This window comes from Mustela nigripes, chromosome 4, assembly GCF_022355385.1.
Source record: "Mustela nigripes isolate SB6536 chromosome 4, MUSNIG.SB6536, whole genome shotgun sequence".
NCBI classification, from domain to species: Eukaryota; Metazoa; Chordata; class Mammalia; order Carnivora; family Mustelidae; genus Mustela; species Mustela nigripes.
In genome coordinates, this window is record NC_081560.1 from 185,911,630 (window position 1) to 185,938,747 (window position 27,118).

General features: G+C 45.5%; 1 protein-coding gene across 2 annotated transcripts in view; it reads right to left on the minus strand.

Moving 5' to 3' along the window:
- Positions 1-27,118, minus strand: part of DHX32 (DEAH-box helicase 32 (putative)) — a 56,202-nt gene that overhangs the window by 23,952 nt on the left and 5,132 nt on the right. Inside the window, exons 1-3 of one of the 2 annotated variants that reach the window (XM_059398788.1) lie at positions 26,734-27,073; positions 12,766-13,284; positions 1,203-1,396 (exon numbers count right to left, since the gene is read on the minus strand). In XM_059398788.1, the coding sequence (XP_059254771.1) occupies positions 1,203-1,396; positions 12,766-13,047 (476 nt within the window). In that variant the 5' untranslated portion in view covers positions 13,048-13,284; positions 26,734-27,073. Of the gene's footprint in view, positions 1-1,202; positions 1,397-12,765; positions 13,285-26,733; positions 27,074-27,118 lie in introns of those variants that run through there. The other variant, XM_059398789.1, reaches the window with a different exon arrangement.

Sequence of the window (27,118 nt, forward strand, 5' to 3'; positions counted from 1 at the left end):
CACCACCCCACACCACACCATACCACACCAAACCACACCACCTCATACCATACCATACCATACCAAACCACACCACACACCATACTATACCATACCACACCATACCACATCACACCACATCACCCCATACAACACCACACACACCACACCACATCACACACCATACCACACCATATCACACCACATACCACACCTTATCACAGCACACCATATATACCAACCATGTTACACTAGAGCAGAGGTTCCCCAGTGGTGTGTCACACAAAGGAATTACAGATGTGCAGACATACTGTTCCCAAGACACTTGTCTCCTCAACCCTTGAGTGAGTGGTCAGGTAGTGCCTGGGGCAGCTAAAGTCCTTGGGATGGCCAAGCAGCTTTGACCATTTCTTTGAGGTGCTGTTAGATAATTCCATTTCCTAGGTGAGCTATGATATAAAACCTCCTGAGAATCACTGGCCCAGAGCATTGCTTTTTTCAAATTACGTTTCTCTTTTCTCTTCGCCTCTGCATGTTAAACTCTTAGAACCCTCTGTGCAAAGGACATCTCACAGTGAAGCTAAGAACAGAGATAGAAAAGATGCCCTTTTCCCTCAACCTGTGGTAGTTATTGAGAAGGATCCTGGGAACCTGTAAGACTCTGAAAAGCAGAGTTAGACAAACACTGATCGAACCTGCCATGATGGAGGTTGGTGCCAAGTTTTAAAGAGGCCCGGTGGAGTGATTTCTAACGCACAGCATAGGAGGGTGAGGGAAGCCTTCCTGGAGTAGGTGAGCCTCGCATGGGGTCTTACACGCCTAGAAGGAATCAGCCATGTCCAGAAGAGGCATCGGCATTCCAAGCAGAGGGCACAGGGCACAGGAGAACCACATGCATGTATCAACTTGGCAGCCGCACACATAACTTGTATGGACCCATCATGAGGAGAAGCTCGAGAAGCACAAACTTGATGGCCTTTGGGCCCAACCTAACAAGTCGTCATTTTTCCATGAGGATTATGGGGAGACACGGAAAAAGTTTAAAGAAGAAACTCCTGGTGATGCCAGTGTAGGAAAACCACCAGCGCACATTTGGCTGGTGACGAAGCGACCAGTCACTAGGACACATTATAAGACGTAGAACACCAGAATACGCTCTTGTGCGATCATAGAACACAAGCTGAACGTCTTCAAGCACAGCAGACCCAAGCCCCCAAACCCACCTCAGGATGGTTTCGCTGGTGCAGCAGTTTTCAAAGGGGATCACGTAGCCAACTTCATGGCCGATGTTCACATCCATCTCGTCTGCCACGCGCAGGGCGAGCTGCACCGCCGTGGGCTTGTGCACCTGTGTGCACACCACGCCCCCGTGCTGGTAGTGGATGGAGAGGCAGTACTCGGCACACCACTGAGGAACCTTTCAGGGGAAGAATGAGACAGGATCAGCTTCCTTGGAGAGAACCACCAAAAGACAAGGGTTCATCTTATAAATCTTTCCTCCACCAGTGATATCACCAGTGGGCTGCACTATCTCTCACTCAGTGAAACTCAGAGCAGTCTGTGTTACACACAGAGTCATTCCTATTAAAAAGTTTAAGGGGGACACCTGGGTGGCTCAGTCATTAAGTGTCTGCCTTCGGCTCAAGTCATGATTCCAGCGTCCTAGGATTGAGTCCCGCATCTGGCTCCTTGCTCAGGAGCCTACTTTCCCTCTGCCTGCCTCTCCCCCATCTTGCGCTCTTTCTCTGTGAGAAACAAATAAATAAAATCTTAAAAAAAAAAAAAAGTTTAAGAGTTAGCAGGGACTGTGAAAGTTGAACTTCCTCCAGATTAAAAAAAAAGCAGATAAAAATAAAAGCAAAATTAAAAAAATATTTTTAACCTCAGCTGTGTTTCTGAAAAAACTAATTTATTTACAGACCGTTATTTTCTTCCTGGTTACAAGAAAGCGCCATCAAAAATATTGCTTCTGGTTGAGCTGTATGTTAACTAAGTTGAATTTAAGTAAGAACCAAAACTAAATATGGCTTCTGGTATCAACTACTATGTTTTAAGCAATGTAAATATTAAATAGCCTCTCAATGAAACATAGTGACTCCAAATTAAAGCATGCACATTTAAATCCAAAGGATTGTAACAAAATAACTGGATAAGCCTACTTACTTCCCTGGTAACAGAAGCTAAAACGCATCGGTATTCATCATCTAAACACAATATAAAATAGGCTCACTGAGCTAGTCAACCAATCCATCCATATTTGGAAAGAGTCAATTCCAAGGCTGCTGTTGAATCATTTATATTAAAAAATCCTTTTACTGAAAATGTACTATAGAGCAATTGGCTTTGTTAAGTTTATTTGTGCAAGAATGAGGGAGTGGAAAGTACTTGTTTCATCTGTATGCTGTAACCCTAGGTTCTGGCAGTGTCAGTAAGCCATGCTCTGTTACATGTGTCTTTAAAATAAATCATCCCAAGAGGGTTTTTAAATAGATCTAAGGTACTTAAAAGTTTTAACATGTTTAATTAGAGATTTGCTATTTAGTAAACCCATCATAGAACTCTTAGATTTTAATCCTCACTGTAATTTGAAGAATAAACACAACCAGAAATCGTAACTCCAAAACATTACTGCTATAAATGCTAATCCCTAATGATTAATAGTGCAAATGTAGCTCCTTCATTTTAAGACAGGTGTCAGCCTTGTTAACAGGTTGAAAACTAATCAGTAATTAATTTATTCAGCACCCACTTTGTTCTGTGAAAGATGAAGGTTTAGGGTACTGCACCCAGGAAATGTGGAATCAGGGCACAGCAGGAAACGACAAGGCACTCCAGGGACCAAAGTCCAGACCTCCAGTAGCCTGGCTTGCTACTAGTTCGTTTTTTGTTTGTTTGTTTAGTAATCTCTTCACCCAACGTGGGGCTCGAACTCACGGCCCCGAGATCAAGAATTGCATGCTCTTCTAACTGAGCCAGCCACGTGCCCCAACTACTTTGTTATTTGTAAATCACAAAGAGTTTCTCTTCTCTGTAAAAGAGGTAGAGGGGATGAGTCACCCTTCAAGTCTAAGCTCCTGGGACATTTGCTCCACAAGGCTTACTGCGATCCCACAGGGCACTAGCCAGTGGCCATACACGAATCACCCTTCCTGCAGCTGCTGGTCTGTTCCTGGGGTCCGCCCACCCGGTTAGACTAGGAGCTCTGGGAGACCAGAGACCCATTTCAGTCACCAAATAATCTCAAGCAATTTTACTCAATAGATATTTGATGGATGAACAAATTCCTTATACTTTTCAAAAATATTTTGAGTATTTAATATTAGAATATACTCTAATACTATATACTATTATATATATTGTATATATCTAATAATATACAATATTAGAGTATACAATCCTGTATTTTTTTTTTAATATTTTATCTATTTGACAGAGAGAAATCACAACTAGGCGGAGAGGCAGGCAGAGAGAGAGGAGGAAGCAGGCTCCCCGCTGAGCAGAGAGCCCGATGCGGGGCTCGATCCCAGGACCCTGAGACCATGACCTGAGCCGAAGGAAGAGGCCCAACCCACCCAGCCACACAGGCGCCCCTACAATCCTGTATTTTTTCACATAAAATTTGCTGCCTCCCTCATTTCCTAGCAACTAATTTTTTAATTCCTGCCAAACCCTTCCTTTTTAACCTGATTCCCTTCATATCAGGATCCACTCTCTAGGTGTCTAGCTGAGATTTTAAATATCATTCTTGTGAAAACTATATTAAAACTGTTTGTTTGAGGGGCACCTGGGTGGCTCAGGAGGTTAAGCATCTGCCTTTGGCTCAGGTCATGACCCCGGACTCTTGGGATCAAGCCCCGAGTCAGGTTCCCTGCTCAGTGGGGAGTCTGCTTCTCCCTCTGCCGCCCACCGTGCTCATGCTCTCTCTCACACTCTGATTCTCAAATAAAAATAAATACATTAGGGGCGCCTGGGTGGCTCAGATGGTTAAGCGACGCCTCTGCCTTCAGCTCAGGTCATGATCTCCAGGTCTGGGATGGAGCCCCATGTCGGGCTCCCAGCTCGGTGGGGAGTCTGCTTCTCCCCCTCCCTCTGCCTCGCCCCCTGCTTGTGCTTTCTCTCTCCATCTCTGTCTCTGTATCTCTCTCAAATGAATAAAAATAAAATGAAATAAAAATAAATACATTAAATTAAATGATTTGTTTGAATTTTTGTCTCCCCACTAGACTGGGGAGTCCTTACGCTGGATGTGTATGGTTCATAGTTTCCCCAATACGTAACAGAGGACCTGACACATAATGGGGATAATAAATACTTGGGTGGATGGAAGGTTAAGGATATCATAATAATAAAGGAAGAAACGGGAAAAGCTTGGACTCCGAACTTAGAAGTAATAAAACCAAGGGACATTAACTGCAAAGGCAGCATGGGCAGTCCTCACTAGCAGAGTAAGATGCCTAAGAAGAAACAAAGATTCTACGATTTCTAACTAATAGTAGGGCCACGGTATCACCATCAAGAATAGAAAATTGGAAAATAAAATTAAATGAATGAAGCTAAACAGCAGAAGGTGCTGTTGTGGGGAGTGAGGCGCTAGGAGGGGAGAGAGACGACCTTGGAAAGCCTCTGGCGGTGAGGAAGGTGTCAGGCCGGTCTGTGCAGGGAGCAGGCCCGGGGCAGCGAGCCTGAGAGCAGCTGACAAGCAGGCGGGAGGGAGGAGGCGGGCAGAGGAGTCACGGGATTTCAGAGCCAGAGGAAATCTCTGGAAGGCACGTTGGCCACACTCTCCATGAGTGCCTTGCCCAAGTCCTACTGCCAGAGGCAGCCCAGCCTGAACCGGTCCAAACCCTCCGGCCGCGCATCCAGCGTGATGCCCGCCACGCGGCAGGTGTCCAGGCGCTTCTGAGCATCCTCATAGAAGGTGGCAACGGGTGTCTCGAGACTCAGCCGCCAACATTTCTAATCGCACTTTCCAGCCTAACAGCGGTGTGGACACAACACCGTGATGAGCACCGCACCGCTTTACAGACGTAGAGCTGCTGCTGAAATCAGGGCACCCAGTTGGCCTACAGCACCGGAGAATATTCCGCAGTCTTTGTCCTGCGATCCAGGACGGCTGGCTTTTGAAGACTGGAATGCTACGGGATTCAAACAATTGCGGGCCACGTTCCCAAGCTACTGATTGGGATTTGGCCTGCATTTCTTTTCTTCTATCTACTCATAGAAACAAATGCTGCACGATTAGATTATTACACCGCATTTATAAGGGCGTAAATATCAGATAGGCCTGGCAGCGCAATAAATGTGATAATCCAGTAGTCCTCATTGGCCCCCTTCCCCAACTGAGCAAATTACTTCACTTACGAGGCAAAAAAATTTACTTCAGAAGTGGGAAGAGCTCTTCTAAATTCTATCTGTTAAAGTAACCGGGGAAAGACTGGCCACGCGCCTGCGGTGCTTAAGGGGGGATGTCTGCTGACACAGCCAATGACGAGCGGAGCACAGGCCGCAGCGCATTCCCGCAGAGAGCCCCCTGAGTGCGGCTCTGGCTGGCCGGGACGCACCGCCCTGCGGAAACAGCTACCCACGGACGGCAGCAGTGAGCGACGCACACGCCACGAGAAAAGAAATACGAACTCATCCGTCCCGCTCAGTACAGTTCCTCCGGCTTTATGCACCTCCCGAATCACTCGAAGCCAGCTCAGGCCCATTGTCAAGTGTGATACCCTAACAAACGCAAAGTATCAGCTGGAAAAAGCATGATTCAGCAACTTCTAGAAATGTGGACATTTGGTCATTTCCAGGGACCAGGATTACAGTGTCACAGGGCATGCCCGCATTCTCGGTGCCAAACATAAACACCGTGGCCTTTTGTGTCCTGATTCTGAGTCTCCTCTGGGAGCAGCTTTTTCTTTGTCCCAATATACCTTAGCCTCTCGCCAAAGAGTTAAGCGCCTTTTTGAGAATTCGTTCTGCCCTCCACAGTTTCTCCTAGAAGATGGTCCCCTGCCCCCTGGCATCCAGAACGTATTATAAGTTGGTACTACAAGAACCTGGAGAGCTTAAATACCTACAACTTTTTCTAATTCGTTTGGCTTTACTCTTCCCAGAGAGATACACTGAATTCTAAGCCATTTTGTGCCTGAAACAACACTTCAGAACTTAGCAATAGGGCACCTGGGTGGCTCAGTAGGTTAAGCATCTGCCTTAGGTTTAGGTCATGATCCCAGGGTCCTGGGATAGAGCCCTGCATTAGGCTCCCTGCTCAGCAGGGAGGCTGCTTCTTCCTCTCCTGCTCCCTCTGCTTGTGCTCTGTGTCAAAAAAAAAATAAATAAAATCTTAAAACAAAACAAAACTTAGCGAAAGTTGTACAATCTGGTGACCAAAATAGGAAACAGCTTATTATTTTTTATTTTTCATTGATTCTCAGTAGAATTTACTCCCAGGCCATAAGTTTTTGTTTCTTCAGTTTCCTCAGGGATAGCTTTTTTTTCTGTGCAACCTCCTCTTCTGGTTTAGGGACAGTCCAGTCGTCTTTGGGCAGGATCGCTCAGTGGGGCAGGGAGAGCTCATCTGTGGGTTGACACGACCATGAGCCCTGCATCTCAGGGGGGCTCTGTTTGCCTGAATGCGCTCAACAACCAGAGAACTGACATTTCAACCCTTATGTTCAGCATGACTCTGCATTTTTAAGCACATGCAGTAAAAAATTCAACACTCTTCTGGGGTCCTAACCCTGTGCACAGCCTCACTGTCTGGCCTGGGCGCACCGACCAACTCCCACCTCTGCAAGGACCACCGCTCCTACAAAGTGACGTCCTTCAGAAACCTGGTGGCTTATCAGATCTGCATACCCTTGACGGCCTGGGCAGCTTCATGTGTGTTCTTCAAGTGAAAGCAAAGATTTGAACCTCTTGATTTGCACGATTTCGTAGGGTTTTCTGGGTCAAGCGGACAGTGAACCATTTTCAGAGGTCACCTCGGGCTGCTTAGGGAAGAGCAGAAACTGCTCTTTTGACACAGGAGAAAAATAAACCTACTGACATTTTATCTGGGAGTCTAGGCAACAGACAACCCTGAATTTGTACGTTTGGTCTAGAAACTCTCCCTCCTAGAAATCACAACTGCAAATATTTTCATTTGGAACTCACCTTACAATTGCTTCAAACTCTTTCGACCCATTTTTTTCTTTTTTTTAAAAAATGATTTATTTATTTGAGAGAGTGAACGAGTGAGCATGAGTCGGGGCCAGGCGGAAGGAGGGGGAGAAGCGGCTCTTCGCTGAGCAGCGAGTCTCACGGGACTCGATCCCAAGACCCTGAGGTCATGACCTGGGCCAAAGGCAGACACTTAACTGACTGAGCCACCCAGGCGCCCCTCCCTCAACCCATTTTTTAAATGCCATTTCCTGGACTGTGTGTAGTGCCAAGTGTGTTAAAGCCTGCAGCACGCTACTCTGCTGTCCCAAAGCCCAGCTCGGCTGCCTCCGGGGTGTGCAAGGCAATCAGTGTGAGAGTGCACAGCGAGACCGTGCCGGCCCGGCCCTTATCTGCTGCCGGACAGCGGATCACCAGGACGCCGGCCCACCTGCGGCATGACAGGCGGTAAGAGGAGTCCTCTGAGGAACCCGAATCTGACCTCTATCAAGGCTTCATCAACTTTAATTAGGGGCTAGAGTTCTACACGTTGTACGAATTCAAAGTGAAGCAAAGGTGCTCCATTCTCCGGGCAACAGGCCCAGAGGCCGGGGGCTGGGCCTGAGAGCGCGGGGGCCCGGGGCTCTCGGGGGGGGGGGGGGGGGCCGGGATCGGGGGGAGCGGTCGTGGGGGCGGGGTCCGTGTGCAGGCCCTCGGCTGCCCCTGGGGCCAGAGGACAGCCACGTGAGTTACATCCGTGTAGAACTCCCTGTCCGTGCACCGCCACCACCGACGGTCTCAGCTCACTGAGTGGACAGGTGCACAAGCGAAGCGAGACAAAGTCATCCGTGAGACACGAGGCTACGCCTGTTGGCACGTCCGAGTCCCAAAGTCCCCCAGCCCTCGTTTTCCATCACTCCTCTGTCCGTGCCAGCCTGGTTCCTCTTCTGCTTTCTAGAACCATGGGGGCTGCAGCCCCGTGCCGAGGCTCTGGACTCTCACTCTTATTCCAGTGCCAGAATCATGGAATCCAAAGGTTGAAAGGAACTTTCAAGACCCAATTCACCCAAAGGTCTGACTCCCCACAAAAACACCCTGCAAAGTGCCTGTGCCTGAGCACGCTCCTGAGGCCACCCCAGGTGAAGTCCTAGGTCAGGCTACATTACGGAGGAGTGGGGCCCCTTCTGAATTTCATGCCCCACGGCCCTGGCTATCTTAATTTGTATGTACTGACACGAAGTGAATAAGGTAGAATCTAGCAGCAGGAAACATGGTCGGCACTTTACTCAGTTAACGGGGTGCAGATGTTCTAAACCGTACAGCTTCTTACTTTAGGTGCGATCTCAAGTGCAGTGCACTTAGCCACCTCCCTAACCCACTTGTCTCCTGGAAAATTTCCAGACAAAAGCTAGAGAAGGAGAAGCAAATAAAACAGACAGCTCTAAAAATATTTCATTCTCTTTCAGGCTTTTTTTTTTTTTTAATAAAGCTGCCCCCCCAAAAGGCCATAGTAAAAGCCTCTATAAATATATGAAAGGTTGTCCTATTTTCCCCAGGGCAGGCGCAAAATGCCAGCTGGACCCAAGAGAGATTAAATTTTTAGGATCCTATGAAATGTCTGTGGTCCTCTTTAGCAGGCTTGGGTCTAAAGATGAACTTTTGTTTGAAAGGCTTGAACTCTGAGGAACAAGACAGTCCTGGAAGCTCTGTAAAAAATAACCAGGTTGTTTCCAGAATTGAGAAAACAACTAACACTCCCAATATTTAAATCAGTTTAGAACTGGCCCATTTTCCCATCATTTGAGGACTATTTTGATTTCTGCCACCCTGTTGATACATACTGACTTCCCAACTAACAGAAAACAAGCATTATTTGTGAAAATGGTTGAGAAGTCAAAGATGACAGGAGAAAGCACTGCCAGTTATAAAATATTATAAATGTATGATAATTCTTGCCCTAAAAGATCACAAGTTCTAAAAGAAAACTCAGGGAACATGTTTTTTGTTTTTTTTTTAACCAAAAGCGTGGGTTAGCAATTCTGAAACTACATGATGAGCATATATTCTAAGACTGAACAAGTCAAGCCACTGTGAATAATGAGTGGCAGGTTTCCCCCAGTTAGAGAAGGGAGTTACACATGGGAATCGGCCACAAAGAATGAACCCTGTGGTGTGGAACTGGAACCAGAGGCATCAGCATGAATTTGTGGTTTTTAAGACACAGACAGAAAAATAAAAACAAACAAACAAACATATATATATATACAGAGAGAAAAAGAGAGAGAGAGAGAGAAATACATAAGAGAGAGAAACAGAAGGAGCCAGAGACAGAGAAGCAGAGTCGGAGGCGGCTGGTGGGGGTAGCCGCACCCCTCCCCCCAATATTTACTTCCCTGCTATGTTAGCTGACAAGGCCTGGAAGCAATGACAAGCCAATGGCAATGCCACTTCGTGTCCCCATTTTGGTTTCTAAGTACAATTCTCCACTAAAAGGAACCAGGGCTCCTTGAGAAAAATGGCTGTTTCTAAGACTGGAACAGAGACACAGGTAGAGCCTCTAAGGTCTTACGGGGAAAGAGCAAAGACGAGCTCAGGAACCACGGGACACGTCGGAGGGACACAGAATCATCCTGAACGGGTGCCCACAGGCCACATCAGGGACAATCTGAGCAACAAAACAAATGGGTTTAGTAATGGATTATAATCCGTAGAATAAAGAAAGAATGCATGAGCCCACATTGAAATAAATGAACAGGTAAATAACAAAGAGGAAGTTTGGTTTTTCAGAAGAATTCCAAATATTAAATGTAAAAGGAACGTCAGAATTAGGAAAATCACCAGTCTGGTTACCCCCAGCGTAATCATGTCAAAGAATGATCTAAGGATGCTAAAACTAGTAGGCAAACGCATGTTGAGAAGCACACTTTACAGTCTTCAAGTACCTCCCCGTATCTTTTTGTATGTTTTTAGAAGTGAAATACTGATTTTTTTTTATTCCATTGTTTAAAAACTCTTGAAAAGATTCAACAGGAGACTTCTACAAAAGTGCTCATCATGGGGCACCCAGGCAGCTCTGTTGGTTAAGCATCCCAGTCTTAATTTCAGCTCGGATCTTGATCTCAGGGTTGTGAGCTTGAGCCTGGCTTTGGGCTCAAGGCTGAGCATGGAGCCCACTTAAAAAAAAGAAACGACAACCCAAATGCTCATCACAGCACTGTTGGAATAGCCAAACCCTGGAAGCAACCCAAGGGCCCATCCCCAAGCGAACGGATATATAAACTATATTCACACAATGGGATGCCATAAAAAGGAAAAACAAAGGAAGCCCAGCTGCAAAGCATCAGGCTTATCCATGGTTTCCAGACCACCACCATCAGCATCACCCGTGGGTCTGTAACCCTGGCGAGCCCTCCTCTCCACACCTATTGGATTAAAAACTGAGACAGGTAGTTGGGGGGCAGCAAGTGGGTTTTGGAAGGCCCCCAGGTGAGCCCCAAGTTAGAGCGTCACTATTATGTCTGACTGTCAGTAACACCTGTGCAAGACAAGCTGGTCTCAGAAGAACACAATATGTTCATTTAATAGTGAAAAACTGGCTAACTAAAATAACAGCGTTTTTAACCAAAACACATGGTAAAGCTATAAAGAAAAGCAAGAAATGATTAATACAAGTTACTCTGTGGAGGAAAGAGGGTAGAGCATGGGGAAGGGACACACACAGCCTCTGAGAAAAACAGTGTCTTATTTCTTCAAGTAGGCAGCGGACACCACAGCACCTGCGCGGTCTTCCTGCCACAAATGCGTTAACTGGAATCTAATCCTAAGGAAACGTCAGACAGGGTCAAACCGAGGGATGTCGTACAAACACCTAGCAGTACTCTTCCGAAGTGTCAAGGTCATGAAGGATGAGAAAAAAACAGCAGCTGTTTCAGATGAGAGGTGAGGAAAGAGAAGTGGCAATTACACACAATGTAATTTGGATTGGGTTCTAGACCAGAAAAATACTTGTATTATCAAGGACATTAGTAGGAAAAGTGATCAAATTGAATGTCTGTACATTAGGTAATCAGGAAATGTCAATTCTACATTCCTGACTTTGATAATTACAGTGTGGCTGTGCCCTGTTTTTAGTAAATATTTGAAGTATTTGGAGGCAAAGGGCATTGTATCATTAACTTTTAAAGGGTTCACGATAAACACTGTGCACGTCTGTATGTCTTTGCGTGGAAAGAGAGAACAATAAAGCACATGCAAAATATTAACGTTTAAGAAAGTTGGTTGGGGGGCGCCTGGGTGGCTCAGTGGGTTAAGCGGCTGCCTTCAGCTCAGGTCATGATCTCAGGGTCCTGGGATCGAGTCCCACATCGGGCTCTCTGCTCAGCGGGGAGCCTGCTTCCCTCTCTCTCTCTCTCTGCCTGCCTCTCTACCTACTTGTGATCTCTCTCTGTCAAATAAATAAATAAAATAAAATAAAAGAAAGTTGGTTGGAAAACATGGAAAATCTTTGTCCTACTTTTGCAACTTTTCCTAAGTCTAAATTATTGCAAAGTAACAATTTCAAATAATGTTTTAACTTGCTGTTTGTCCACAGAAAAGAAGGAATGCTATACCCATTCAGTTTTCAACAGTAGCTTCTTGCTGAGAAACCAAAAGCATTAGTTGTAACAGTAACTCACTGCAACAATTACAATTCATAGCAAACACTCCACATGGGCAGCTCTAAGTTAAAGAAAAACCACCTATTGTCCATCTCTCCTCTCTTCAAGCTAGAACAAGTAAGCCTCAGACTCAGAGGTAACAAACAACCTGAAAAGTGGCAATGCAAAATAGAAAGTATTCTTGTACTGGCAGCTCAGGAAGTTGTGTGATGTAAGACAAATTATCAAATCCCTCTGGGCCAGTTTCATCATCTGAGAAATGAAGGCGTTCTGTCAGAGTATCTTTATGGTCTATTCTAATTCTTACATCCCAAGAATTCATACATGAATTTTGTAATCAAAATACTGCTTGCGTTGGAATTTAAAAGCAAAATATAGATACTACTAAAATCAAATCTAGAAGTTCAGGTGCCAGAACAGCCTGGACCATATGTTTTCCTTAACTATCGACCCTCATTCTATCCTCCATACTGGACCCCAAAGTGTAGGACCTTGGGCCAGGATGATATTTGCCCACTCACTTATTTCTTACAGTCTGGAAAATCAAACTTTTCTGTGCTGTTGAATTTCTGTAATTTACCCAGCTTCGCCAAGAAGCACGCATGACCAAACACCTCCACTGTCAGACTGCTGGGCACATAAACATGACAACTAGTCCCCAAATCTGTGGCAGGCAAATAACACCTATCACATCTTTTCAAATGGAATATGAGCCATGAAATAATTTGAATGCGTTTTTATCTACTAGTCTAGAAAAAATGTACTGGTACACTAAACACGATATCCACACGGGTGTAATTAACTGTCATCAGCAGCTAATAAATAAAACCAGGTAATTTAACTGTTGTGCTTGAATTGTTAACACTCTCTTTTGTTTTTTTGGTTTAGATAAGATTATTAAAACGGAACGCTATGCTCCGACATTGGACTGAAGTAAGGAAAAAGTACAATGCCTCACGCAACAAGCAAATGGTGTTTCCCAACAGCTACTCACCTGAGAGCTCTTGCCACACTTAGCATCTCCTGAAACGATCACAATTTGATTCTGAAGCAGATTCTCCATAAAGGAGTATTTTTCTTTCCATATTGGAAGATCTTCCCTCTCTTTTAGAAGTTTGTAATAACGGGATGAATATGGCAATCCGTCGAATGGGTTGAGTTCCAAATCCTCACAAGCCAAAATCCCCTCCTCATCCCCATCACTGGAATCCAGGGACTCTGGGAAATAGCGTTTCTCTGAGGCGGAGTCCGGGCATTCCAGTTCTGCCTCTTCCATCTTGTCCGAGGGCGAGCTTAAGCAGCCGGCATCCTCCGGGCGCTGTGCTCCGACGGCAGCGCGCCGCGAACCGGGCCGAGAGTCTGCGGTCGCTCGCTGGGACGGCCCGATCCGAGACTTCAGTGCAGAGTCTCAGCCAGCTGGGCTCCCCGCATCGGCACGCGGGCCTCTCTGCTGTGTGACCTACGGTGCCCGCTCACGCTCTTCTGCACGTTCAGTGACAGTCCGTACACCGCCCTACAAACACACAAACAAAAAAAATCAGGTACCCAAACAAGATGTCCAAAAGCAAAAGTACAGGCGTTCAAAATGAAAGCGTTAACTGGTTTTTTTTGTGTGTTTTCTGCAAACTGGTTACTGCCTGTGCTTTCTGCTTCGTCTTTGAGAAGCCAGGCTAGCTCTTCAGGTGCAATCAGCTGCCGCCTTCTCCTGGCCGGCTTGGGGACGGATGCACACTGCACCTGGTGCTCTAGGCCTGATCTCGAGCACAGGCCCTGACAGTGAGCCGGGGATGTGGTGGCTGTGAGGCTCTAGCAGGTGGTCTCTAGCCCCACTATGAGAGAGACACTGGATCCTGTTACTGGGGGACACCGTGAGGACCCAGTGCATCCTGCCCTAACACTGGTTACAAGACAGTCTATTTTGTTTTAATTAAGAAATCCTCTAGCTTAAAGTAGAGTATTTTTAAAAACTTCATTTAGATTTGCTTATGCCAGTCCACAGTGACAGGTGAGGGAAGTGGATTTATTTATTTATTTCTTCCCTCTGAGGCTATAGCTAGCTTTGAGTTATAAGGTCTTTTTTTTTTTTTTTAAAAAGATTTTATTTATTTGACAGATCACAAGTAGGCAGAGAGGCAGGCAGAGAGAGAGGAGGAAGCAGGCTCTCTGCTGAGCAGAGAGCCTGATGCGGGGCTCGATCCCAGGACCCTGGGATCATGACCTGAGCCAAAGGCAGAGGCTTTAACCCACTAAGCCACCCAGGCACCCCCTGAAAATATTTTAAATGAAGAAAAGAAATTACCCAAGCAAGGGCAAATTTAAAAGAGGTCAGTAACTTATTCCCTACATGTCAGGTAAGTGATCTTTCAATCCTGAGTGATTTTTTAAAATCCAATCAATATTGCTGGAAATAAACCCCTTTTCACATTAGCCAGGTCAAAACTAAAAATACAGAGAAACTCAAGGAAAAAAGAGCAAACCATAATTTGTAACTCATGATATTGTCAAATTACTCTTTTTACAGAACCTCGTTTACCACAACTATTGCTTTAGACGGCTAATGGGCTCCCAGGCTAGCTCCTCACCCAGGTAATAAAACAGGCTTCTTCGGGATGCCTGGGTGGCTCAGTTAAGTGGCTGCCTTCAGCTCAGGTCATGATCCTAGTGTCCTGGGATTGAGTCCCACATAGGGCTCCTTTCTCGACAGGGAGCCTGCTTCTGCCTCTGCCTGCCTGTGCTTGCGTGCTCTCTCTCTCTCTCTCTGACAAATAAATAAAATATCAAATAAATAAATAAATAAATAAATAAATAAAAGGCTTCTTCACTATTCAAGCCAGGCTCCAGGGAAACACCGAAACACTCAGGAAACAATGGCTGTTTGCCTCCTCAGGGCTTTGGTTAATAACACACATTAAGGATACTCTTAGGTCAGGACCAAGACTTTACAAACTCACACACAAATAGGCCAAAGGGAGAAATTAATAACCAGAGGGGTGGAAGAAAGGACGTCACAGCTCTTTGTTGTTCCTGCAGATGAGACCAGCTCTACAGAGCAGCTCCAAAGGAACACTCTGGCTTGGGATCACAGAACAAGGTGACTTTAAGACAGTATCTAAGAATCAGAAAATTCCACTGCTTAAGAGAAGTTAACGTTTGGTTTTACATTCAATTTTTCCTTTATTCTGATTAGAATCCCTTCTAGAGGTTCTCATTCTACATGTAAATTAAATTGCTGTTATTATGATCAATGATTGCCCTAGGTACTATTTATGAACCATTTTACCTAAAAAAACACAGTTACTATTTTTACCAAATAAACATCCTTGAAATGTTTCTCTTAGTTTTATGATACTCCCTGAAGGTCAATAATCTTGTAATTAAAGTAAAACCTTATTTATTAAGTGTCGACTACTTTGAACCATCAAGAAAGACTTGAGTTTTCTGAGCAGTCATCTTTCCAGAGATGGAAGGGTCACCCGGCCCCATCACCACACCTACAATGTGCAGCTCCATCACCTACTTCTCTGTTCTGCTGGATTAAAGATGGCCGCCAGTGCTCTGCCACTGCTCCCCTGAGAGGTGGAGTCTACTTCCTCTCCCCTTTGCTGAGCTGGCCCTGTGAATCACTACCATCAAAAGAATGCAGTGAAGTGACGATGAACCACTTCTAAGGCATCCACATGCCTGAAACACTCCCTCTTGAAGCCAGCTGTCATTCTGGGAAACGCCCAAGCCACATGGAGAGGTCACCAGGAAGAGACTTAAGCCAGGCTTCCACCAGCAGAAAGCACACACATGCCACATGAGGAAGCCACGGAAGATGGTCGTTGCCAGGTCAAGTCTCCAGATGACCACAGGCCCAGCCAATACAACCCCCAGTGAAAGAGCACCCACAGCCACCCTGTCAACCCAGAGAACCGTGAAAGGGAACCCACGGTCATGGCTTCTGGAAGCTACTACGTTCCTGGGTGTTGGTGGTGGCAGCAACAGATAACCAGACCTCTGCCTACTGAAGCAATCTAACTTTCTCTTCGTGACTCAGGGTCATCATTACGTCAGTTTCCCAAACAGAACGATGTCCTCAGACTTCCCGGAAGTGTCCAGGGATCAAAGGCCAGACTGGTCTGAAGCCCCGCATTTCTGCAGGGATTCAATACCCATGCACCCTGTGGTCAGTGTGCTTACCTGGTGGGGCCCTTCTCTGCTTTTCTGACCCACTTTCCTACCCAGCATGTTAGAAACCAGTTAAGCTTGTTGGACAGAAATACTTGTAAAGGTTAAGCCCTCAAAGGGCTCTCTATTGAATTCAGCAAGCGCTATGAAGTTTGTGACGATCTATGTTCACCACTCAGAGGGACTTTCTGTTGCTTGGTAGTTTGAAGCCCAGATTTGGGGGGAGCAGCGGAGGAGTTTTCATGATAGACAATGCCTTTCCGCATTTATTCGGCTACTGGCTTGACCCATATCAGGATTTTCTTAAAGGTAATTAAATACATACAAGAGATCCAAGGTTGGCCTTTGGCAAACTTAGTAGTACCAGTGAGGGAAAGCAAATATGGTAGGTGACATGCCGCTCAAATCCAAATGTAATAAAAACTGTTCTGTTAGCAGGATCAGTTACATTCCTCTACAAGGATCTGAAAGACTGTTATTTGCTCCTTTTCAGAGCTTTCTTACACATAAATTGTAGACTGCATAATATGTGAAGGACTGCCCTTTGAAGCGAGTCTATCACAACTTTCAAACAAGCATTTATGAAAAACAATACAGATCCAATGTAACACGAAACTACCTCAACAGGAAAGAATCAGAAGTTGATGTAAGGGGAGCTATGTCTCAGTCATTGCAATCCTTGGTTCTGGTGCAGTTACTTCTAGAAACACAGTTCACAGAAAAGGTAAAGTTTGCAAGGAATTAAGTAAACCAAGATCGTGAAATTTGTCCTGAGAAACTCTGGATTAGGTTTCGCTGTTCAATGTTCCTCTTCTGCATTTTTCTCCATGTTCAGTTTACTAAAAATACATTCTTCACACCTATCAAGTTCTCAAATGTACGACGTGAGGACTCTGTGGAGATGGAGGGGCCTGTGTGGTCTCCTGCGGTGTCACGGCTTTGATGCCATCCTCGTGAGGGCTCCCACCTGCGTGTGCTGTCCACCTCGCTCCTGAACTTGGTCTCCTGTGTTCTACTACTAACTCATCACGTCCAAACTGGCTATACAACAGGCACTTCAAACTGAGCATGTCCTAAACTGACCCCCTGATATTTACCCTGAAGCCACAAACCTGGTCCTCCCACGTCAATGACTTCCTTCCTTTCAATTGCTCAGACCAAAAAAATTGAAATTATTCTTGATTTTTTTTTCTTGCCCTCAAATCCCACATCTGATCCTTCAATGGTAGTAGGCAGAATAACAGCCTACAGAGACCTGCATGTCTTCATCCCCGGAACCTGGGAATGTGTACTTTGAAGGCCAAAAGGGCCTAAAAGGTCACCAAATTAAAGCCCTCCGGCTAGGGAGACTATCCTGGTGAGTCCAACCTAATCTTAGGAGCCCTGAAATCAGACAACCATTCCCAGCTACAGTCACAGGGATGCAGTGCTGTTGGCTTTGAAGGTGGAGGAAGGGCTGTGAGCCAAGGAATGATGTGGGTGGCCTCTAAAAGCTGAAAAGACAAGGAAATGGATTCTCTCCTCGAGTCTCTGGAAAGGAACACAGGCCTCCCAATCTTCGATCTTAACCCAGTGGGGATCTGGACGGACTTCTACCCTACACAACTGTAAGAAAAAATAACCACTCACTCTGCGGTGATTTATTACAGGAGCAACAGAAAACGAATTGATGATGTCAGCTCTACTTTCAAAATACACTGAGCACCACTGGGAGCAGCTGGTCCCCTGGGTCATGGCAGCAGCCTCCTGCCTGGCCTTCTGATTTACTCTTAGCCATAGTCTCTTCTCAACCCGGTCGCAAGGACCCTGTCAGTCAGCTTGTGTGTCCCCTGCTCCCAAGTCTCCACTGGTCCTCATCTCACCTCACTCCAGGGAAAACCCCAAACACTTAACAGGATCAGCAAGCTCGGAGGCTCTGGACCTGGCGCGGCTCTGGCCTCATCTCCAACCGCTCCCTTGCTCCTCACACTTCTAGCCGCCTGGTCCCCGGGGTGTTCCTTGGACACCCCAGCAGGGGACTTCACGCCTGCTCCTCTGTCTGAAATGTCCCTGCTTCAGGTGTCCCAATGGCTAGCTCCCTTTCCTCCTAAAGGTTTTTATCAAATGTCAGTCGGGGTGGCTGACATCTGCCTTAGCCTCTGCCTTCAGCTCAGGCCATGATCCCAGGGTCCTGGGATCGAGCCCCACATCAGGCTCCCTGCTCCGCCGACGCCTGCTTCTCCGTCTCTCACTCCCCCTGCTTGTGTTCCCTCTCTCGCTGTGTCTCTCTCTGTCAAATAAAAAAAAAATAAAATCTTAAAAAAAAAAAAAGTCAACCCAGTGAGGGCTTATCGCCACCCTGTCTACACTTTGACCCACACCCCCCACAACCCAGACCCACTTCCTAGCCTCTTTTCCTGCTTTGTTCTTCCCCCTTGACACTCACCACGGGCCGACAAAGTATATATTTTACCTCTTGACCTTGCTTCTGGCTGGTGTCCTCCACCAGAAGGCGAGCACCATGAGGCAGGGGTTTGTGTCTCTTCTGCTCACTGCTGTCTACAACAGAGCCTGGCCCCTACTCCACATTCAGGAAATCTCTGTTGAGTGGATGATGCTGGCAGTTCAGAGAGATTTTTACTCAACTTTTCCAAGTGTGCCTTATACTGTGTCAGTGTGGAGGTTTTCTCAAACTCCTTAGGACTCAGTTCTTCTCCTTTCCCTGGTCTTTTACTCCATACCAAGATGCTTGTGATGACCTACTGTCACTATGCTTTGGGATTTCTGTGACTCTGTGTCCCCTTTCATGAATAAGAGGACAAACTCCTTTTATTCCCAAAGGCTCTGGCCTGAACTTCTGGGGAATTCCCAGATTCCCAAACTGAAATATTTGTACAGGTTCTTGGTTGGCCTTGAAGAAGACACCCAAGCCACAGTTCACCCTGTCTTTCAGCAGACTTACAGGGCAGAAACCACAAGAGCTTCCCTGAGATCTGTTGGGAGGCACGGACCACGCTTACCCCGGGCGGCCGACCTTCCATAACTGATAGAGACAAAGCAATGTCCTTTCATACCAGGGAACCACTCAACTACCTGTCTTACCTATTAACCTCGCCTCACGGTTTTGGTCTCTGCTTAGACTGTTAATGGAGCGATTCCCTCTTTGGTATGTGCCACAGTCTGAGCCCGAATATCGTGGGTGCTTAATCAGTAATTAGAGGCTGCAGAGCTAATGACTGAATCACTTTCTGTTCTTTGGGGATTTTCCACTTTTAAGACTAACATCTTCATGCCTACACTGCTGGTCTTCCGTTTACTTACTCAGCCAGGACTGGAGCACCCACTAAGTAGCTACCCTGCGAACGGGCCAGTGCCACAGAGCGAGCAGCCAGGTCTGGGTCCTGTCCAGCGAGGCCAAACTTGGGAGGGGGGTGTTGTGGGACAGAGACCATCTATGACACGCGGACTTAGTCTCATGGTCAACTAACTAGAAGAAGGAAGAGGTGGCTGGTACGTGAAAGGTTCTGGTACAGACGAACTCGCAGAGTGGACAGGGCCAGCTCACCAAAGACGGTATGCAAAAGAGACCGTGTTTTATTGTAAATGCCATGGGTCTAATGTGCCTGGTCATTTTCTGACCAAAATTCTTATTTTTTTTACTTTTTCGCTTCTTTTTACAATTCTCCTATTAGATTTGATATGTTACGGGATTTTTTAATACTAGAACTTATAATGTTCTTTAAGTCCTTAGTGAGACAAGTTTGAGGAGAGCTGGTAACACTTCAAGGCCAACGGCAGGATGAAGCGTAGTGGGGTTCGGAGCCGGCTCACCGAGCTGGGCAAAAAATCATTTTCATGTACAAAAATTCTTAAGACTTATGAAAACTAAACAACATTTCTTGACTTGAGTGTTTTCAATCATTTTCTGATAGGTCTGTGAAAACAGTCTGTTCTGGGATCGGATTCGCAGCCCCACCCTTTTTACCTCCACTCTTTAGGGAAAGGGTTCTGGGAGAAAAGGGAATACACACACACACACACACACACACACACACACACACGCACACACAATCTTGCCTTAAAAAAAAAAAAATTCTTTTTATATGACACCCAAAACTGGGTTGACATTGTTTCACCAAATAATTTTTTTCTTGAAGAATCAGTGGTAATTTGTATTGAAACTTCACAAATATTTTAGTATCTATTTAATGTCTCCTCATATTCTGCATGGCAGTAAATTATTTAATATTAAATATTTATACACAGGTTCAAACAGAATTAGTAATCTAAAAAAGAAAAAAAAAACTCCAAGGATGAGTCTTCTGTAAATACTAATATTAAAAAGTTGTACTTTTGTCATCTGTATCCCCAAACTCAGTTATTCCCGTGTCACAGATTTTCCAATCTCCCAGGAGAAACGCTACCCTCGATAAAGTGAACTCTGATCTCTACTATGACAGTGTAAGTCCTGAAAAATAAAAAATATTAATTCTGGCCATTTATGGGAGCAGCTTAGAAAAAGGAGACATCTGTCTCTGGAACCAAACTGTGGGACTAATGCAAACACTTGCTACATGCATTCAACACATTTATTCAGATTCTCACTTTGTCCTCTCGCTCTACGTTCACCACACGCTTCCTAAAGTCAAGATACATTTCTGAGCCATCTTTACAACTTCTACAAAGTGAGATACAGGGTTTTTCACAGACCATGTGACCAATAAATATTTTCTCAACTAATAAACAATATCCCTGTAACCCATAATTATAATGTTTAGAACAGAGGTTAATGAGCATTACAAGTGAATAATAACGGTCTTCAGGATAAAGGGCTATTATTTTTTAGAGAACAGGATCACTGGTCCAACATTCCATGCCAATTCCATTCAAATGCTTTTTTGTGGCAACATAAAGAGCTTGCACCGAATGTAAATCAACTCATTGCTTCCTTCATTGAAGAAGTCTTGCTATTAAAAATGTCAGCTCAGTTTAACAGTATGATTAGAGCCACAGTCTACATCCTGGCACAAGCTCCTTATCTCACTGCCAACCAGTAACAGTGTGTGGACTGGAACTGGTCTGCAGATCGCAATTCGAGAAGCATGGTTCTTACTGCTACTAAAGTTGAACTGGTAACAATAATGGTAATGATGGTAATTCCGCCAATTAGCCTTTATAGAGTGGGCTTCCTGGGTGCCAGATGCTCTACGGCTTTAAATGCTTCGTATGGATTATTTCATTTAAACTCTTAAAGACCCCATGAGGGTTTACTTTATTATTTCCATTTTTCAAGTGAGGAAATTTAAGCCTTTGGAGGTTTAGTTAATTCATCCAGCTTCTAATAGCTCGTCTGTGGGAGAGCAGGTGCTTGAAGTCAAGCAGCCTGATCTCAGCGTAACCCCAGTTAAGTGTACAGCGTATGCCTAACCACACTGTGCCACACCGCTTCCCGGCTGCATCAACGAACCCGGGCTCACGGTGAGACACTGTGGGTTGAAGGAATACCTGAGGTTATAGGAGAGGTCAGGCAGGGGTGGTCTGGAAGAAATACCATTAAACAGAACAGAGAGTGAGAGCGCAGCTCTCTTATGAAAAGAAAGACATTTGAGATTTTCTGAAAAACATGGTTGTAATCACCCACGTGGCCTTACAGTCAAATATTTAATATGTAAACTTTATCTCCCAGGCATGTGATACTCTAACTGAAACAATGGGCTTATCATTACTAGGACTTTGGGACGGTTAGCCTGTAGTCTGCTTTAAATGGGCTGAGAGCTCCCCAAAGCACATCTTCCAAGATCTACTTAAAATCTTTCTTGAACAAGATAAAAGTTCAGAATTCATTTTAAAAGACTCTTATGTCCAGACTTCTAACCAGTAGCCTTGTTTTGATTTTAATCAAATTACATCAGGTGGCTTTTTAAAGACACTCAAATTTTAAAAATGATTCACTTTTAACTCAATAATTATCTGTTCATAACAAATATGGCTGGAATAACCAATCATGAATAATTAATTTAAGAATTCTACATTCCACTGGTAATTGACATTTCTGTAGACTTATATACGGGAAGATCACCCAAACTCAATCAATACTTACATATCATAATAACCTATCACTGCCCACATATATATTTGTAAATCAAGCTTTTTATTAGAATGTCATTCAGTGCCTTTCAATATTGTTTTGTTTGGTTTTACCAGAGAATATTCTAAAAACTAGTATTTGAGTAAAAGCAAAGTTAATACAATTTGCTAAAATATTAACTTGGCTTATTTACGTGCTCCATTTAGATAATTTAAGCAACAGTTAAGATCCAGCAAAAACTTAACTCTAAAGAGATTATTGCAAGTCTTCCTAGAAAAATAATATAGTTATTTTACCTCCAACATTTACAAAGTGAACTTTTGCCCACCTTTTTGTAAAGACAGCATTTGTTTCAGGTATCGTCATAACCCCCAAAGCTACATTTTACTTGAATTATTGTTCCAAATGGGGGTGGTGGGAAACCACAGATATCAGGAAATTTTCTTTCTTGTTAAGAAAGTAATGGGTAGTCATTTTGCAGTCACTTTAACAACACAGAAACAGATTGATAAACTAAGTTGTACATTCCACAGCAAGTGGAAGAAAATATAATTTCAGGAACGCCAATGCATGAACCCTCAAGAGCAGGGAATCCACTTTATTAATCTTTCCAGATTTTGAGCTTTCTTTGGCCACTCCTCCTCAGTCTCCTTGGGTTCTCCCACCACACCCACCTCCTCATGCCCAGTAACTGCGCCCCCGGGGTCCGAACCCGGACGCTCTTCTCATTCCACTCAATCTCCCTGGAGAGATTTATTCACTCACATTTCGCCTCAGTTTCCGAATGCTTCATCTAAACTTCCCCCTTCATCTCAGACTTCTTTCTTTAGTTCCTACCCCACATGTCCCAACTCCTACTTAAGTGAAATCCCAACTTAGATGACAGGCACTTCAAACGAACTGAACTCATCACGGATGCATTTCTCACACTCCCTAAGAAGAACAAGACTTCTTTCCTTTTCTCGTGTTCTGGGTTTCGAGAACAGAACACTTTCCCCATCACCTGGACACCATCCCTGGCTTCTCCCTCTTCTTCACCCTCTACAGCACCAACACCTGCCGCTTGGATCCTCTGAGGGCCCCCTCCACCCTGTTCCCCACCCTCCCAACCACCACACTTATTTTATCATTTCTTGATGGAATTACTACAAAATCTCGGGTTTGGTTTTTCTGCCTCTAGTTTTGGCTCTCCACCAGTCCGTCATTCACAGGCTGCCAGCGATCCCTTTCAAATGGAGAACCGATCACGTCACTGACCCAAATCCTTCTCATTACCTTCAAGATACAAATCTCACTCCTTTGGTCCTTTCTGATTTAATGCATATCTGCCTCCCAGCTTCACTTCCTTCTATGCTCTTCTATTAAGTGGCCTCTGCTCCTGCCACAGTGGACTCCTACTCAGAGTTGTTCTCTCGTGCCCCTGTGCCTTTGCCCGGGAAGACCTCACACATAATCCATCTGGTCATCTCCTATTCCCTTGTGGAGAGCAACCCCGGAGAAGTACCTGGCATATTATGGATGCTCAGTAAGTTTGCTGTATGCCTGCAGTAACTAGCACCTCCATTTAAGAAGTTCTCTACAATATGCAAGGTATTTTCACTCCTATCTATAAATGACATGTCACGGATTTTGATTTTCACAACTTGACTGTTAAACAATCCCTGCAGATCTTGTTATTACCAGTTTCCAATGAGGAAATAATAGCTCCTGACTTTCCAAAGTGGCATAGCTAGAAATTAATGTGATCACCCCTGACTAAAAGCTTGTCTTGTGTTATTATTCTACTTAAATTATCAGGTTGATACTGAATACCCACCATGAGCTAAAAGGAGTACTGGACTTAGTTCCTAAAATAGTTAATCTAATTAGAGGCACAGACCCATGCACATAAAATGGCAGAAAACTACAGGAGAGTAGAGTTGGGGCTAGGTGCCAAACTGGGTAGTGTCCCCAGTAGGAGAGAGCAGTGCATTTTGTGGGCATTGACCAAATCCTGGAAGACTTTGCAGATGCGGGGGCAGCAACATGGTCCTGCAGCCCAATTATACTAAGAATGAGTACAATGTTGAAAGAGCATTCCTGGAGTCCAACAATTTGAATGCAGATCATTCCAGATCTGGAGGCCACACAAGAAACAAGGCAAAAATGGACATTCGTTTTCTACCCTGACTGAACTCCTTGTAAATTTCAGAAAGTAGTGGTGAAAAAGAGAGAAAAAAGTACCCTCACTCCAGCAAAACAAAAAGCAAATAAAAATCCAGTAACAGAAACAAAAACTTCCTCTGACTTAGGATAGTAAGTCTAGGAAACACACAGTCATTTGTTTCTCTTTCTTTCTTTCTTTTTTTTTAAATCATCCTACTCGCATTAAATAATATTAACTTTCTACTGCAATTATTTTTATTTTGAAACCTGATGTGGCTAAGAGACTTAAGTAAGAAAAAGAAAGGCTAGGTCTGTTCCTTCACTGCTACCTTATTCCCTGGTCAGAGTGGTTCGGTTTACTACTCTAGTTAAGCACCAGCAAAGTAAATAATGTAATAATTCTACCCAGTCTGATGAACTTAGAGACCTTTTTAAAAATCCGGACTTTATCATTTTTACCAACCACCCGTAACCGCCTAAATATGCCAATGAAAATAAAAAGAAAACACATGGTGGGAAATCCCCCAAAGGAGCAACCAATACCTTTGACATTCATCTCAACCCCTACCCCATGAGCAACATTCTGTCCTCAGGATAGCTCCTCCAGTAAGAAAGCATATCCCTTTATCTCAAGCACTTTCTCGAACACTCTTCTCCGTCAACAGACAAGCACAAATACACGGTACCAGCTGCTTGAGGGAGAAGAGAAACTGAATGTTGTCCTTAAACATGTTAGTACCTTCCCCCACTTCTACCCCTCAACCAGTCATTTCTTCCATAAACACACTATCCCCGAAAATCCAATATTGCTTTCCACAGTTGCCAGTTACCTATTACCTGAAATATTTCAATGCCAGACTTCCTCAATGTCAAGTTTATTGCTACTGATAAAACCATTCTTCTACACTGCTAAGTTTAAAATACCAACATATACCTCCACTTTTCAACCTTAAAATCTGCATGCAACAACCAAATTCTTGAGTCCTTTTAACTTCAGCGTGGAGACTGGAGAGAGACAACATTGTTCCCTTGTTCTTTTTTAAATACAAATGCTGAATCCTTTACTGTTTGAGAAAATAAAACCCTATCTCTTTTACATGTTAATAAAGACCAGGTTTTTATCACTAACTTGTCACTTTGATTATGGCATCACTAATGAGCACCATTATGTTTCTTGGATGAAAAGACCAACTCACAATTTTGCTAAAGGTACGGAAAACTCGAGTCTGAAAACACTGTTCTACAGAAGTGCTGTTGATCTTAGATGCTGTTTGTCTAAAAAGGTACCCCCTGCCCTAAGTTTCAGGAACAGGTAATTAAGGTGCCGTGAAGTGTTTACTTTCTAAATTTGTTGTTACTTCAATATTTTAGCTGATGAATTATGAGTTCAGTATATATCACACTGCTTGTCAATATCCACACATAAACCTTCTTGCTTTGACAAGTAATCTGAAAAGGCCCTCTACAGTCCAGGAGGGGAAGCCCAGTTCGGTGGAACATAATAAATGTCCGTTTCCATCACAGAATATATGCTTCTCAGGTTCAATTAACCTCTGAACGATTCTCTTTCTACCAGGAAAGTAATTTTCCTTGGTGTCCTTGTCATCTATGGAGTGGAAATCTCTCTAGTGGCGAAGAATGAGTAATCGCTTGCATGACCCAAAAAGGGCTCTTCTCATCATTTCCCTCAAGTGCTGTCTAGAGCAGCGGGAGGAACTGATGGAGGGGCCATCATCTCCAGACATGAGCACCAAATCAGTCCTGCACTTCCCACCCGCCTACTCTTTTCCTCCTCAATCCTTTCCTTCTCTCTCCTCCATTTTTCTTTCCTCCTTAAGGCCCGTGTTTCTTAAGCTAGATCTCTCTCCCGGTGGTTTGCATTTTTACAACCCACCAGACTCAATCTCTTGCGATCCTCAAAGCTTCCTTAAAGCATGACCGGCACGTATTTCAACAGCCAATTATTATGATGGGATTGTATGGGCTAATGTTACAGTTTAGCAGCCCTACAAAGTTTTGGTACAAAATACGTGGGCTGACTCCACAGCTGAACCGAAAACGGGGAGGATGGAAATAAACAAAACACACACACACACACACACACACACACACTCCAACCGGAAAGATCCAACCCAGGCCCACTGCCTGAAATGTGATACTCGGGATGACAGTGCAATGTGGGGCAACGGAATGCTCCCGGGTTTCAGGATTCAGGAGACGCATTTGGCCCACTGCCGCCGACAGAAGAGGCTTTCTTTTGCTTTCTGAGCCTCCCATAAACGCCGCCCGAGCGACCACCCTCCCGGGGCCTGGCCGACGCCCTGGCTGCCGAGGGATCGCCCTGCTGGGAGGGCTGGGGTGCGAAGGGTCGCTCCCGCCGCCGACACGCGGACTCCGGGAGGTAGTGGCGGGGAGGCGGCCTCTGCTGGGGCCGTTTCGGGGGTCGGGGCGGGGTCGCCCTCGGCCAACCGGCGGGCAGCGGGGCTCCCCAAGGCGGCGGGGGCGCGCCGAGCCCGGGCGACCGCAACAGGTGCGCCGCGGCCGCCCACCCGCCCCTCCCGCGGCCCGGCCGGCCTTTACCTGCAGCGGCGGCTCCCGAGTCCGGGGCGGGAGGCCCGGGCCCGACCGCCCTTCCCCGCCCGGCAGGCCGAGCTCGCCGGACGCACGGACTGGCGGACCGACGGACGCCTCGGGACGGCGACGGAGGGGGGCCCGTGCCCCCGCCCCAAAGGCCCGGGCTCAGGCCCCCGCCGGGGGCGCGAGGGCTGCCGGGGAGGCCGCGACCGCCCGACCGGGCCTCAGGGACAGAGTCTTCAGCCGACGACCCGGCCACCACCCTCGTTCCCAGTCCCCGGCGACGCGCGGGCCCTCACGCTCGCCCGCGTTTCCTCGCGGCTTTTGGTCCCTCCCTCTCGCCGTCCTTCTGGCCCCTCCTCCTCGCCCTCCGGGTTGTCAAGGCAACCCG